Here is a 16,759-nt window from a genome sequence, read left to right as displayed (position 1 = left end):
CATAAGAACTCATTAGTGAAGACTCCATTCACCGATGATATATACATTGTCGAAAGACTAAAGAAGTTCGCTATGCTTTCCTTCACCCAGTTCGATGGCACAGGGGATCCTTCTCGTCACCTCGATCACTATGCACAAAAGATGGCTCTAGACGATTACAACGATCCGTTCATGTGTAAGGTTTTTCCGACCAGCCTGATAGAAGCTGCATTGGAATGGTTCAGAAATAGGCCACACAAGTCTATCCCGAACTATGAAACTCTTTGCACCATGTTCTTAGTATAGTACTATGGAAATAAGAAGTAAAAGAAGAGTATTGCTAACCTTTTTACCATAAGGCAAAAGAAAGGAGAAACGTTACAAGATTTCTTGTCCAAATTTAACATAAAGGCCTCGGAAATAGCAGATTGCCATCCTGCGACTATAATAGAAACATTCAAGCTTACAATGATCCAGGGAACCAAGTTCCATACCTTCTTAGTGAAATATTCCCCTCCGGATATGCAAACTCTCAATGCTAGGGCACAGATCTACATCCAACTTGAAGAGAATGTAGCCCACCGAGCGCAGCATGCCATCTCGTCACAATGGAGAATAAGCCTTGGGAAAGGACGTCAAACTCAAAAAGTCAGAGAGCCAGCATGCCTCATCACTGGTCACTCAGGTACCTGAGAAGAGGCAAAGGATAAAGGAAAGGTTCACACCTCTCCGCACCACCTTGGCTCGGTTATTCCAAGAGAATAAGATGAAATTCACAGTCCCTCAGCCCATGAAGTAACCTTTGGAGCAGAGGGATAAGAACAAGCACTGTGCCTACCATAGAGATTACGGGTATACAACTAATGATTGCAGATCCCTTAGGCGGCAAGTGGAGAATATGATAGTCAGAGGTGAGTTGACAGACTACCTCACAACAAATGAGTACATGAAGCCTCGGGAGGCCAACCCTCGGAGAATAGAAGGTAATCAAGTAAAGGTCATCCATGCAATACATGGGAGATTAGAAGACAACCAAGAGTCAAAAGAAGTATATAGATCTAGGCTAAGGGCAGCTCATAAGCTAAGAAAGTTGTCCTCGGTGAACGCTATCACCTCGGGCAGCATCAGTATTGGGTTCGGTGATGCGGATTTATCTAGGGTTCAACTCCCTCACGAGGATCCACTAGTCATCAGCCTTCTGGTGGCAAACTGCATGATTAAAAGGGTTCTGATAGATCCGGGTAGTAGTGCCAATATTATCACAAAGGCGGTCTTCGAGCAGCTAGAGATCCCATCATCATCAATCTGTTCCACCTCCAGTCCCTTGATGGGGTTCGATGGAACGAAGGTAGACCCCCTTAGGGTTATTGATCTATCTGTTACTACGGCAAAAAGAACATTGAAAGAGAACTTTGTTCTAACAGAGATACATCTTTCTTATAATCTCATTATGGGAAGAGGCTGGATTCATAGAATGAACGGGGTCCCGTCTACCTTTCATCAAGTGATGCGATACTTATCTTTGGATGGTAAGGAGGTTATTAATCTCTGGGCAGATCAAGTCACTACCAAAGAATACTATATGTTGATGCAGAGTGAGGCAAAGAAGATAGTTAAGTAGTTTCAGCCAGCGGCAACTCTCGAAGGCAGGTCCAAATAGCAATTACAAATCCTTCTGCCCAAGTATTGAAAAGCAGAGGATGAAGCTGAAGCTACAAAGCCTACCGAGGAATCTCTTGAGGCTGTTGAAGTAATCCTCGGCGATCCCTAGAAAGTTGCCTATATAGGCTTTTCCTCCACATTCGAAGAAAAGGAAGCATTAATTAAAGTCATTCGACGAAACGCAGATGCATTTGCTTAGGATCATTCAGATATGGTAGGTATCGATCCTTCAGTCTCATGCCATAGCCTGAAGGTGGATCCGACGTTCAAGCCAATCAAGCAAAGACACAGAAGGTTCGCTCCTGAATGCAATCGAATTATTGCTGAAGAAGTAAACAAATTGCTTCAGGCGGGCTTCATCCGAGAAGTGCATTATCTACAATGGCTCTCTAATGTAGTAGTGGTTCAGAAGAAAAATGGGAAATGGAGGGTGTGGATAGATTTTACCAATCTCAACAAAGCTTGCCCCAAAGATAGCTTTCCACTACCCAAAATAGACCATATGGTTGACGCTACAACTGGTTTTGAGAGACTCACATTCTTTGATGCATATTCTGGCTATAACTAAATCCCTATGAATCCAGAAGATGAAGAGAAAATTGCCTTTATAACAGAGAAAGGCACCTACTGCTACAGAGTTATGCCTTTCGAACTCAAAAATGCTAGGGTAACTTACCAACGCCTTGTTAACAAGATCTTCGACGAGATGTTGGGAAAGACGGTCGACGCCTACATTGATGACATGGTGGTTAAAAGTGTGGAGAATGAGGAACATCCTAAGCACCTTCAAGAAGTCTTTGACACTTTGAGAAAGTATAACATGAAGCTGAACCTTTGAAGTTCTCTTTTGCAGTTTCTTCGGGGTAGTTCCTCGGCCATATCGTCAACAAGAGAGGAATCGAGGTAAGTCTGGCCTAGGCTCAGGCTCTAATGCAAAATCAAGAACCAAAAACTCGCAGGGAAGTACAGGTTCTGACTGGCCGAATCGCAGCTCTTAGTCGCTTCATCTCTCAGTTATCAGATAAATGCAAACCATTATTTGATGTAATAAGATCCAAGAGCAAAGATATATGGGGACCTCAACAACAAACTGCTTTTAACCAATTTAAATGTTACATGGCTGAACCTCTAATTCTATCAGCTCCGAAGCCTGGCGAGACTTTCATTGTGCATTTAGCAAGCTCCGACATAACTACAAGTGCAGTACTGATCAGAGAAGAAGGGAATAATTAGTATCTAGTCTTCTACACAAGTAAGACAATGACAGATGCCAAAACACAATACAACAAAGCTGAGAAGATCATACTAGCACTAGTGTATGCAAAGAGGAAGCTTTGACACTATTTCGAGTCACATAGCATTGTAGTCTTAACCAACTACCCCATGCGAGTTATTCTTTCCAAGCCAGACTTGTCCGGAAGAATAACTAAATGGGCAATCGAACTCAGTTCCTTCGATATATCTTATGAGCTGAAAGTGTCATACAAAGGACATGCATTGGCCAACTTCCTTCTTGAGTATGAAGATAAGCTCGAAGAGCCAGACCTTCCTGAACCACAATGGGAGTTTCGGGTAGATGGTTCCTCGAACCTAGTTTGTGCCGGGGCCGGAGTCGTTATCACAACCCCTGAAGGCACCAAGCTGCAACAGTCAATCCGTCTAACTTTTCCCACTATTAACAACGAAGTCGAGTATGAGGCTTTGCTCGCTGGGCTTCGATTAGTAAACCAGCTCCAGGTAAGGTGTCTAAAGGTTTTTAGTGATTCCCAACTTGTTGTCAATCAGGTGACAGGCAAATATCAACCCAAAGAAGAAAGAATGAAAGCATATAAGGAGGCTATGGAAGGTGCTACATAAGGATTTGATCAGATTGAATTTCATCAAGTGCCTTATGATGAGAACTCTGAAGCAGATCAATTAGTTGCCGCAGCATCTTCTTCAGATGAAGATTTGGTTCGGATAGCACCAATTGACGTCTTGGATGAACCTAGCATAAGCCCTCGGCAGGAAATAATGGTGATCCCAGAAATTCCACGAGAACCATGCTAGATGGATTTGCTGGAAGCTTTCCTCAAGCATGGAACGTACACTCCCAAACTAGAAAGCTGAGGCGCGGAAACTCAGGCTCACCACAGTCAAATACTCTATTATCAATAATCAATTGTATCGGAAGTTATGCTCAGGTCCTTACCTCAAGTGTTTAAGTCCTACTGAGGCCCTCACAATTCTGAAGCAAATCCATGATGGGGACTGTGGCAACCATTTCGGGGGTAGATCCTTAGCACATTAGGTCCTTACTCAAGGTTATTTCTGGCTGTACTTGGCTCAGAATGCTGAAGAGTACGCTCGAAGATGCGACAAATGCCAGCGACATAGTTCAATAAAACACCGGCCTACAGAAGACTTGCACGCAATGGCGAATCCATGGCCATTCGCACAATGGAGGATTGATATGGTTGGACCATTACCCAAAATTGTGGAGCAGAAAGAATACGTGTTGCTAGCCACGGATTACTTCATAAAAAGGGTGGAAGCAGAGGCTTATGCAAGTGTGACCCACGAGCAAGTAAAGAGTTTTTTATGGAACAACATAATCTGTCGGTTTGGAGTACCAAAGGTTATCATGATGGATAATGGCCCGAACTTGGACAACAAAAACACAAGAAAATTCTTTGTCGAGCATGGGATCAGGTAAAAGTTGGCCACGGTTAGCCATCTGTAGGGAAACGGGCAGGCCAAAATAACTAACTGAACTATTTTTAGTTGCCTAAAGAAAAAGTTGGAGAAGCTTAAGTCAAAGTGGTACGAGAATCTGCCTCAAGTACTGTGGGCATATTGAACCACCCCGTGAAGGTTGACGGGCGAAAGCCCCTTTGCCATGGCCTATGGGTCTGAAGCTGTCATTCCCACGAATTCAGCAGTTCCTACTCTTTGGACCCATTTGGTGCTCGAAGGGAACAATGATCAGCAATTTGAGCCTCGATCTCTTGGAAGAAAAGAAGGATGCTGCGGTGATTAGACTCGCTTCGTACCAACAACAGTTGCGTAATAATTACAATAAGCGAGTCCGGTTCAGAAGTTTTGTGGAAGGTGATTGGGTGCTGAAGCAAGAGACAGTCCATGTTAAAAAATTATAACCCAATTGGACTGGACCCTACAGAGTCACAGAAGTAGTAGGGAAAGGAGCTTACTAGTTGGCTGAAGCTGATGGGTGCCCAATTGCACGTCCATGGAATGCAATACACCTAAAAAGGTATTATCATTAGACAATATGGTTTATTTATTATTATTTTATTTTACAAACAGTATACATCTGTTTTTTTTACAAATATGGCTATTTCTAGGCTTACATTATAAAAGTTTCTTGAGTACTACACGTCTTTACTCTTTTTATTTTAGTAATATGGGATATTACTTGTTGCTGCTTTCTTTTTCATCATAGGGGGCAATACATATACCCTACTGTTGATATTACGACAAACGAAAGATATTATCACAAACAAAGCAAAGCTATATTTTTTGCAAAGTTATATCTTTTACAAAGTAAAGCTAAATTTTTTGCTTATTGATTGTACTTGCAAGTCTTTTTACATGGAAAACGTGCTTTAGAGTGCATGTGTATTGCAAATGAATGCTTATTGGACATTTAGGCTGTACTTAAATCGTAGACCCTAAGGCTTTTTGCAATATTTTCTCTTATTTCTGGGACATAAACTGCAAATGTATATCATATTGTGGTCCCACATCGGAAAAAAATACCTCTATACATTCATTTATATAGGGAAATATTAAAGTATTTGAGTGCATTGCAAAGAGGGCCCACTGGTAACAGTAACGGCCCAGCACAAATTGTGTTCAAAAGCCTTGATACCAGTGTGCAATCTTTGCAATAATTCTTTTTTCAAACACACCAAGTTTTTGGCCCATATTGAGTTCTATTCTTTGTCCCACATCGAATAGGAATACAAGAGGTGTATAGTTAATATAGAGTTAGCACACCACATTTGGTTGCCACGAAGAAAGTCTCTGTGGAAGAAAGTCTCTTGAACAAATGTACGGGAGACTTCTCAGTTACAGTTACTCTCTTTCTTGGCCTCATGTCATTTTTGAATCTTCGGCTAATCTTGCATACTTGGTAAGTTTTCTAGATTCGGCCTCGGACCTTAGAAGTCTGGCACAATCTAGTTCTTCTCAGGCTCATAGCCGAGGAGCATATCACTTTAGACCTCAAGAGTTCAACACAACCCAGTTCTTCTCAGGCTCATAGCCGATGAGTATATCACTTCAGACCTCAAGAGTCTGACACAATCCAGTTACTCTTAGGCTCATAGCCGAGAAGCATATCTCTTCGGACCTCAAGAATCTGACATAATCCAGTTCCTCTCTAGCTCATAACCGAGGAACATATCGCTTCAGACCTCAAAAGTCCGACACAATCCAGTTCCTCTCAAGCTTATAGCCGAGGAACATATCGCTTTGGACCTCAGGAGTCCGGTACAATCCAGTTCCTCTCAGGCTCATAGCCGAGGACCACATCGCTTCGGACCTCAAGACTCCGGCACAATACTCTCTCAAACTCATAGCCAAAAAGTGTATCGCCTCGGACAACACAAGTCTGAGGCTACATCGATAGGATTTTGAGCCTAGGTACGGGCAAAAATTCTATGTGGCTGCCACACCTTTAGGCCCTTATACTTGGCCCAATAACAAGTTACCCTTGGAAAATTTTATCCCACATCGAAAGTAAATAGAAAACATGAGTGCAATATATAGTATAATCCCGCACTCATAGTTCGCTAAGAAAGGTGCCCCTTGATAAATAGATCTTCAAATGAAAATCAGAAAATCAACATATCAAGGGACCTTCTTTCTTGAGCCAATCCTTTTCAAAATCTTCAGATCACATGATACGAATACTACATTAAAAGGTTGAAACCCTCAGAGCATATTCCTCCAAGAAAAGAGACACTGTGTCTCAGACACAAAGAATCTGAGTACAAGGAATTGGAAAAAAAAAACTCAAATGAATCAGCAAAAATCTAAGTAGATGTTGTTGTATTCGTTGACATTTTATCCCCAGGATCAACAAGTCTGGCTAAGACATTTATTAAGGCAAGTGAATAACTTGTCCCATATTGAAATAATACAAGGAAAATGAGTATTGATATATCTATTCCATACGAATTAGTGGTAAGAAGGGTTCCCTTGACAGTTAGATCATTAGATGGAGAAAACCATCCTCAAATATTAATCAAATTGTCAAAGGGTCCCTTCTTATCATCTTCCCTATTTTTGCTTCGGACCACAAGGGGTACGAAGCCCTTGACGGTTGGCCGTTCCTATACGCCAAACTAATGTAGTGAATGTAGGTTCAAGAAAAGCCTTTTGGGTCAAGTTTAAATTTATAAAAACCACAACTACTAACGTAGCAAGGGTGAGTAGAGATCGTCCCAAGGGATTAAAGGGCTACTAGTAATGGAAACAATGCTTAGGGTTAGTAGGTCGAGTGATCAAAGGTAGACTGTTTGGTTGATTAAACTATAATTAAGATTAAGCAAGCTCAATGTAAAATAAGTAATTAAAGGATAGAGAAAACAAGAGAGAGAGAGATCTTGGGACTTAGAGATCACCACTAAGCATCACCTTTTTATACACTCAATTCATAATTAATGAGGGGGCAAACATATAGTGCAACAATAGTGAGTGTGTGTGATTGTTTTACTAAGCATGGATGACCAATTAAGTATATATTGTCTAAACAACACAATGAATAGCACAATAAATCAAACTAAGTCATTAATCCTTCTTTAAGCTCACAATCCAAACACATCACAGAATTAGAGAAATATACTACTTGCATTCATAAGTATGGAATTTCAAACAACAAGTATGGATTGTCCTCCCATTTAACAACTAAGGTAACTACACTACATCTAAGCTAATGACATGAAAATTAAACTAATTAAACTAAGGGAGAGGCACAATCCATCAAGATATGAGTATGAACCATCAAATAAACCACAAGAGCATTCTATTAAGCACTATGTCTTGATAATCTCTAGATCTATAGCATCAACACACATAGACATGCATCAACAACACAAGAGATAGAGATAAACACATGAACATCATTCTAGCATACATAAACATATGGATAGAATGAAATAATCAATTGGAAGAATTAAACCACACAAATCATTAAATAAAGAAGATCTATGTATATGAATATGTTAAAACATGTATTACAACACAAATTCCCTAAAAAATACATAAATCAAGGTAAAGAAAGCATGCTTAGGGCTAACTCTAGCCCCAAGAAGATGTCTAGCCACTCATGAATGGTGTCCTCCAACCCTCAAGAGCTATCTCCATGGTAGAAGGGCTCTTCTTCTAATATGTCTCTAGCCTCCTCTTCTCTTTTCTTCCTCTCTAAGAATTGTATCTCTCTACTCTAAAAAGCATATAAAAATCTATATGTAAAAGTGGCTCATAATCCTTATATAGGTAACTCAAATGTCACACCAAATGGTCTAGGCTAGTACACAAGGGCTCTTCCACTGATTGCACAATTAGACAACTTTTAATGAGTTGGAAATATATATTTTTTAGACTTGAGGAAGTTCGATCGATCGAACTGTGTTGAGATCGATCGAACATGGATGAGATCTATCGAACTTTGGCTAGATTGATCCTCCTATGGCGACGCCTTTTTGGATAAGGACAGATCTGAGATATTTTGGGGAAAGAGAGAAAAGTGGTAGGTAAGGTGGTACAACATGATAAGATCAAATCTTTTCGATCAATTTGAGAATTGTTGGATCGATCGAACTTTGTGGGATTTTTGGATAAGGATAACAGGGCTTGGATCCATCTTGGAGAGTCTAGATCGATGAACTTTCGATCGATCGAAGTATTCTTGAGATCAATCGAACATGCTGAATTTCCACACTTTGCTTCAATTTGCTTCCACTTTGCTCGTTTCTTCCATCCAGCTTGAGCTAGTTTCTTTTAAGCTCTTATTTGGCTGAATTAGCTTATTTTAGGGATAAGCATCTAAAAAGGGCAATAACACGAAATTAGTCTAAAACGGGAAAATAAGATAGATAAAGGGCCTAGAATACCTAAGCTTAAGGGGTTTAAATGTCCAGCGTTCATCACACCCCCAAAGTTAAATATTGCTAGTCCCTAGAAATGAACTACAAAGTAAAGGAATGAAATGAACAACTATACAAGTATGAACTAGAAAGCAATAAATGGATGCAATAAATGGATAACACCACTTTCGTAGGGAACACGATTGCATTTAGCATATGCAACAAGCTTTTTAAATCCCTAGGTTACCCCTAGTGGGTGAGTGAAGTCTAGTGAGCGTTTCCAGAAATGATTCCCACAAATATTAAGCTCATTCTCATAAAAAAGGCACCAATATTACAAACAAGCATTGGGAGAAAATTACCTCAAGTATGCAATTTTTCAATTCTTTCCAAGCAATTTCCCAAAATTTCAACATTAAGCAAGCAAGTATGGTCCTCCACACATTAAGAAAATGATCATGCAAATCAAAACACCACTAGAATCCTTTTGAGTGGACCGACATCAAGTATGTTGCTATCTAAACCAACTAAAGAAATAATTACATACTTACCATCAAACTAGCACACAAATCTAGTACCGATCATTAAGACAAATAGTGGATCTATTATTTAAGGTTTATTGATTTAGGTGCGCTTATTCTTTTCACTCAATTTTTTTTTTTTTTTTTTTGGTTGAATCCTAAGGATCAAAGATGGAAGTATGGTGCAATGTGTTGATCTATTAAGCTTTCTAGCGATCCATGAGGTCGAGCATTAGGTCAATGACTCCCAAACTAGATGGCTTTAGGGCACTAGGTATTCAAACACCCTTAAGGACTTACAAGCTCAAATTAACTAAGCTACGAATCAAAACAACCTCCATCTAATCGTTTCCCACTTCTCACCTTTTGGGAGAAATCCTCACTTTTTTATTTGCTTTTGCAACAACTTTTTTTTTTATTTTTAGAATAAACAATTATTAACCTAGTGTTTGGGCCCTTCACCTTTCGGTGTGATAAATTCAGTGCTTGATGAGGGTAGAATCCCTGCTACTCAATGAAAAGGGTTTGTTATCCACTTTTATCAAGATGAAAGCTTTCAATGTACTACTAGCTCAATTGGTATATAACCAATTCAATAAACAACAAAGCACGTACCCCACAACTGAATGCTAGTGTGCGCCTGTGCTAGTCTAGAATCCTAGAGTAAATCTCAAAACAATCATAAAATCAGGATGATGTGGATCACAAGTGAAAGCATGATATTAATCTTTCGAAAAATTTACTCCTAAATAGCATCCATAAGGCATACAAGGAGTATTGGACTCTCAAGTTGAGCAATTTTTAAATTCTAAGCAATATAGTCCTCAAAAGATCAAAATCATAGCTAGTTATTGACCAATCACAGACAATCCCTCAAATACACAAGTCATGCTTAAAATTTGAATTGAAAGCAAATACTGCAATTAACACCATTATCCCCCAAACTTAAATGACACAATGTCCTCAATGTGCAAAGAGAACGAAGGAAAGTGTATACCAGTGCAGCTATGACAAAGAATGGCCGGGACACTAGTATCCAAAGTGGGTGGTATAACCCCTCCAAACTTGGGATTAACTGTGGTCCTAAAAAGATGGCACTTGGATAAAACTCATTAGATAACAAAAGGGATAATAATAGTGCGCAGTGAACATGCAAGTGCAAATGGGACAAGAATTGAGGTAAAGAGAGAGGAAAAAGGGTTGTTCTGAAAATTTGGGCAACACTCTCTCTCACTGAAGTCACTGGGATGCACCTGATAGAGTCAATCAAATATAGATATATCAATACAAATATATGACATCCAAAATATAGCATGTATAGAAAAATAAAAATAATGTACATCACAATGTCTGGGCTAATAGACTGGCCGTAAAAATAATATAATAGTATCAAAATAGCAGGAATGTATCACAGATATATAATATGATAAAAGAGAAGAATAGAGATTAGGCAGATGAAGTAGGGCGAGTGGGGTGTGATCCCCTGATATCTATGCCCTACAGCGCAGCTAAGATATCGGAGCGGAAAGATGCCACATCTGATCGAAGAGAGATAACTGCGTCCTCCAAGGCCTGGATACGCTCTCCAAAGCCGGGCATCGGTGCTGGAGCCTCAGGTTTGACTGGATCAGGAAAATAATGTGCGTCTTGAGCCTGCTCCGAGAAATGTAATGGTGACCCTGCTGGAGAATGACGTGGGATCTCCTCTGCTGGAGGCTCCTGCTCCAAGTCTATGTCTACATGTATGGAAGCCAGATCGACTGCTGGGTTGTCTGTTGCTACTGCTGCTGCCATCTCCTCCTCTTCTGCCTCCTCTATTGCTATCACTGCGTCCTCCAGAAGACTCTTGATAAGAGACTTGTAGCTCTTATTTCAGTCTTTCTTGCCAAAATGGCAAGCTTCTGTCTCTGGATGCTCATCGAGACGGAATGGATAGCGCTGATCTCTCACGATCTGAGTGATAAGATGGCCAAATGGAAGATACTTAGCCCGCTTGAGCTTGGCCTTGCTGATGTAGTCTGCGTAGAGCTTCATCATCACGGTCTAGTATAAGGCTGGAATAGAAACCCAGCACCTTGTGTAGAAAGCATACAGGGCTGTCAAATAGTCGCCTCGCCTCTGGATCTTATGGCCGGCTATGAACGCGTTTCAATACAGGACCGAATCAAAGAACCACAGGTCATTGGGTAGATAGGTCCAAGTAGCAAATGTGTCACCCTCACCGTAGTGGCCTTTAAGTGCCTCGACCATAAATGCATAAGAATGCCTTATCTCCAGGATGGGATAATCGAGCTCAAGCTCAGGAGGGTAGGCATGCGGGCAGCGACAGGATCTGGCCAGAGTCTCCACTATGATGCGGATAGGATGGCCATCCACAGTAGTGCGCAGCTCCACCATATTACTCGGGGCAGGTCGGAGGTTCTAGAAGAACATCTGAACAAGCCTTGAGTAAACTAGGTATGTGACAGGGGCTAGAATGGCTGAAATGTCCCTACGGTTAATATCTTCGTAGGCTGCCGGGGTCAGAATGTACCGGGAGAAGAAAGAGATGTCAAAAACTAACTCATCAGCCACTGTAAGATGTGAGTATCTCAGCAGAGGTCTGTTTAAGGCCTGGCCTGGCTGTGCATGAGGCGGAGATGAAGAAGGTGATAGTGTATGCTCAGCCTCATCATGAGATGATGAAGATGCAGAAGTAGAAGACTGTAGTCTGCTATCTGATAAGGACTAGGCTGGAGCTGGTGATGTAGGCTGGTCAGACTCAATAGGCTACTCGGGATCCTGGACATGAGATGGTCAGGCCTGCTCCTCTAATCTGGGCTTGACTCGGCGATGATAATGTCCATGGGCAATAGTCTTAACCCTAGCCATGGCCTGTAAAACAGAAAGAAAAACACTTGCAATATAAGTTAGTATTGGCATAAAGAAGTGAAACACAGCATATAGAAACATGTATGTCAAATAAGATAGACAACACAAGACATGAATTTATGCAAGTGATGATGGCGTTAAATAAGCAGTGACATTTTGTAAAGCATGCTAAACAATATAAGTATGGAATGCATCCAATGTGGAAAACACAGGCATTGGGCATGTATGAGATACCATGGAATCACAAAAGAGAGTGTGTGAAGTGTGGGATGTAAATCTATGAAGTTTGATCGATCCCAAAATGTGAGATCGATCTCTATGAGATCGATTTGAGATAAGTTCGACCGATTTTGTGTGATCGATCGAAGAAAACTTCGATCGATCGAACTACTAGGGCAATTCGAAAAGTCACAAATCTGTGACGTATATAGCACGAGGGCACCTAAGCAAGCTTGTGGGGCCCTCTCACACATCAACAACACAATATGGGTCATTTGTTTGGCCCGTAACCCCCAAAAATCGATTTAAAAAATGAAGTATATACAAAACTATATATATATATATACACGTATATATACACATGCCTAAAACATCAAAAATGGAAGGAATTAAACATGGCAACCCTAGATCTAACATGTAAAGCTTAGATTCATGAGGATTGAAGGTCGAAACTTAAAAAGAAAATGTAAAACTTACCAAATTCGAGAGAGAAGTGGAGATTAAAGGGAGATGATGAAATCTAAGATGAGGGAGAGAGATTTATGGCTCGGGATGGTCACCGGAGGGTTCACCGGAGATAGGAGAGGTTTGCAACGACGAGGGCTATGAGGGCTTAGATTGATCTTGAAATCGATCTAATGACCCTAGGGTTTTATTTTTAAAAGCAGGTCCCGAAAAGTTTGATCGATCAAGGAAACTTTCTAATCGATCGAATATAAACCGATCTGAAAAATGTCGAGATCGATCTCCCCCCACTAAACGACAAATTTTTTTTATTTATTATTATTATTATTATTTTTTATATATTTTAAATTTTTGGAAATTAAAAATTAAAATTAAAACTATTTTTTTTTTGAATTTTTGGAAATAAAACAAAAGAAAATTGTTTTTGGGATTTTAAAAATTTTTAAAATGAAAATAAAATAAGTAAATGAAAATAAAAGTGAAAAATAAAATGAAAATCTTTTTGGAGTTTTTGAAGGTAAAATAAAATAAAATAAAATAAGCACTAAAAATAAAAATATAAATAAATATAAAATTGGAGTCAAAGTCAACAAAGGGTACAGATCGATTAAGCTAAGATCGATCGAAAGGGTATTTCGATTGATCGAATAAGTGAAAACCTGCAGAGAAGTTCGAACGATGCACAGAGAGGCCTTTGTTCATGGATCTCAAAATTTTTCTATGTGTGGAGTGAAGATCGATCCAAGAAAAAGTTGGATCGATCTAGGAACTTTTAAATCGATCCAAAGAAATTCTTGAATGATATATAGAGGGCTGATTTATGCAGGAAATTTTAGATCGATGGAACAGAGCAATGATTGGATACAGGGATGGGTGTTCGATCGATCAAACCTCTTTTGAGATCGATCGAACAAGGACAAAATGCCTATTTTCAGAAGGAAAGTGCATGCATACTCAATCAAAATTCCTAGCCATGTGTATGAATACCAAAACATATCTAGACGACGCAAGAAATGAAAGATAAAATAGAAATGAGAGAGGAATAGGGTTGTAAACCCTACAAAGCCTTTACTAGTCTTTAACGTCTCTAGCAAGACGTTGGGCTCTTTTAGCCTGGATCAAACATCTTGTAATACATCCCCTACTTGTTGGGGTAATAAGTACTTTGAATTCCACCCAACAAACGGTTCCCTAAAGAACTTGTTGGATTAGGTTCAAAGGAATTTGTTGGTCCTTTGTCAATGTGAGCTTTGGGCTTCCATGCCCTCTCAAAGTAAGATTTTGAAACATCATTCTTTAGTTTTAAGGTCGAAGATGAAATTTTTAAAGTTTTGGTTTCAAGCAAAGACTCCATTCTTTCACATTCATTGTCTAGACATTTTTCTACAATATTTACTTCTTCATGCTTGTCAAATGAATTTAGGGTTGGATTGAAGATATTCAACTTCACTTTCATATGCCCAAATAAGATTTTCATTACCCCCGTCCAACAATTAATGTTGGCATTTGCGGTTGCCAAGAAAGGACGGCCAAGGATAACGGGAATTTGGCTCTTGGGATTTGGAACCGGTTCCGTGTCAATGACAACGAAATCGACCGGGAAGAAGAATGTATCAATTTTAATCAAGACATCCTTAATGATACCCCTAGGCTTTTTGATGGATCAGTCGGCAAGTTGTAAAACCACCAACGTCGGTTTCAAGTCTCTTAAGCCTAATTTGACATATACCGAGTACGGAAGAAGATTAACACTTGCTCCAAAGTCTAGAAGAGCCCGATTAATGACATGGTCACCAATGATGCAAGAAGTAGTAGGCGAACCGGGGTCCTTAAACTTTGGAAGGGTGTTATGTTGCAAGATTGAGCTCACTTGCTCGGTCAAGACCTCTTTCTTAGGTGCTTGGCTCTTGTTCTTCCTCTTTTGGGTGCAAAGATCTTTTAAGAACTTATGATAAGCCAGAATTTGCTTAATTGCATCAAAAAGTGGAAGATTAATCTTCACTTGCCTAAACATTTCAATAAGTTCATTGGTCTTGGTCTTTTGTTTATTAAGATAAATGGATCCTTTCAAAGCATCTGGAAATGGAGCTCTTGGCTCAAAATGTTTTTCAAAACTTTTATCTAAAACATCATTAAAAACATAAGAAATAGAGATAAACACATGAACATCTATTCTAGCATATATAGACATATGGATAGAATGAAATGATTAATTGGAAGAATTAAACCACACAAATCATTGAATAAAGAAGATCTATGTATATGAATATGTCAAAACATGTATTATAACACAAATTCCCTAAAAAATACATAAATCAAGGTAAAGAAAACATGTTTAGGGCTAACTCTAGCCCCAAGAAGATGTCTAGCCACTCATGAATGGTGTCCTCCAACCCTCAAGGGCTATCTCCATAATAGAAGTGCTCTTCTTCTTGAGGAAGATGGAAAACCTCTCAAGAATGTGTCTCTAGCCTCCTCTTCTCTTTTCTTCCTCTCTAAGAATTATATCTCTCTACTCTAAAAAGCATATAAAAAACTATGTGTAAAAGTGGCTCATAATCCTTATATAGGTAACTCAAATGTCACACCTAATGGTCTAGGCTCGTACACAAGGGCTCTTCCAATGACTGCACAATGAGACAACTTTTAATGAGCTGGAAATATATATTTTTTGGACTTGAGGAAGTTCGATCGATCGAACTGTGTTGAGATCGATCGAGATGGATGAGATCTATCAAACTTTGGCTAGATTGATCTTCCCATGGAAGCGCCTTTTTGGATAAGGATAGATCTAAGATATTTTGGGAAAAGAGACAAAAGTGGTAGGTAGGGTGGTACAACAGGATAAGATGGAATCTTTTCGATCAATCTGAGAATTGTTGGATCGATCAAACTTTGTGGGATCTTTGGATAAGGATAATAGGGCTTGGATCCATCTTGGAGAGTCTAGATCGATGAACTTTCGATCGATGGAAGTAATCTTGAGATCGATCAAATATGTTGAATTTCCACACTTTGCTTCAATCTGCTTCCACTTTACTTGTTTCTTCCATCCCGCTTGAGTTAGCTTCTTTTAAGCTCTTATTTGGCTAAATTAGCTTATTTTGGTGATAAGCACCTAAAAAGGGCAATAACACGAAATTAGTCTAAAATGGGAAAGTAAGATAGATAAAGGTCCTAGAATACCTAAGCTTAAGGGGTTTAAATGCGCAACGTTCATCACACCCCCAAACTTAAATATTGCTAGTCCCTAGAAATGAACTACAAAGTAAAGGAATGAAATGAACAACTATACAAGTATAAACTAGAAAGTAATAAATGGATGCAATAAATGGATAACACCAATGTCGTAGGGAACACGATTGCATTTAGCATATGTAACAAGCCTTTTAAATCCTTAGGTTACCCCTAGTGGATGAGTGAAATTTCGTGAGAGTTTCTAGAAATGATACCCACAAACATTAAACTCATTCCAATAAAAGAGGCACCAATATTACAAACAAGCATTGGGAGAAAATTACCTCAAGTACGCAATTTTTCAACTCTTTCCAAACAATTTTCCAAAGTTTTAACATCAAGCAAGCAAGTATAGTCCTCCACACATCAAGAAAATGATCATGCAAATCAAAACACCACTAGAATCCTTTTGAGTGGACCGACATCAAGTATGTTGCTATCTAAGCCAACTAAAGAAAAAATTACATCCTTACCCTCAAACTAGCACACAAATCTAGTACCTATCATTAAGATAAAGAGTGGATCTTTTATTTAAGGTGTATTGATCTAGGTGCGCTTATTCTTTTCACTCAAATTTTTTTTTTTTGGTTGAATCCTAAGGATCAAAGATGGAAGTATGGTGCAATGTGTTGATCTATTAAGCTTTCTAGCGATCCATGAGGTCGAGCATTAGGTCAATGACTCCCAAACCAGATGGCTTTAGGGCACTAG

The 16,759-nt window shown here is 39.4% G+C and overlaps 1 protein-coding gene across 1 annotated transcript; it reads left to right on the top strand.

Moving 5' to 3' along the window:
• Positions 1-587: 587 nt before the first annotated feature.
• LOC132270498 (uncharacterized) lies at positions 588-1,600 on the top strand. Its single transcript, XM_059771677.1, has 2 exons — positions 588-664; positions 853-1,600. Exons 1-2 carry the CDS (start codon positions 588-590, stop codon positions 1,598-1,600), a joined length of 825 nt encoding a protein of 274 aa, XP_059627660.1.
• Positions 1,601-16,759: the final 15,159 nt, after the last annotated feature.

Source organism: Cornus florida, unplaced genomic scaffold, assembly GCF_030987335.1.
Source record: "Cornus florida cultivar Cherokee Brave unplaced genomic scaffold, ASM3098733v1 CherokeeBrave_3.0.0_Hap2_Chr08, whole genome shotgun sequence".
Lineage (NCBI taxonomy): Eukaryota > Viridiplantae > Streptophyta > Magnoliopsida > Cornales > Cornaceae > Cornus > Cornus florida.
The sequence above is the reverse complement of the archived record's forward strand: the minus strand, read 5'-3'. Positions and strand labels throughout refer to the sequence as shown.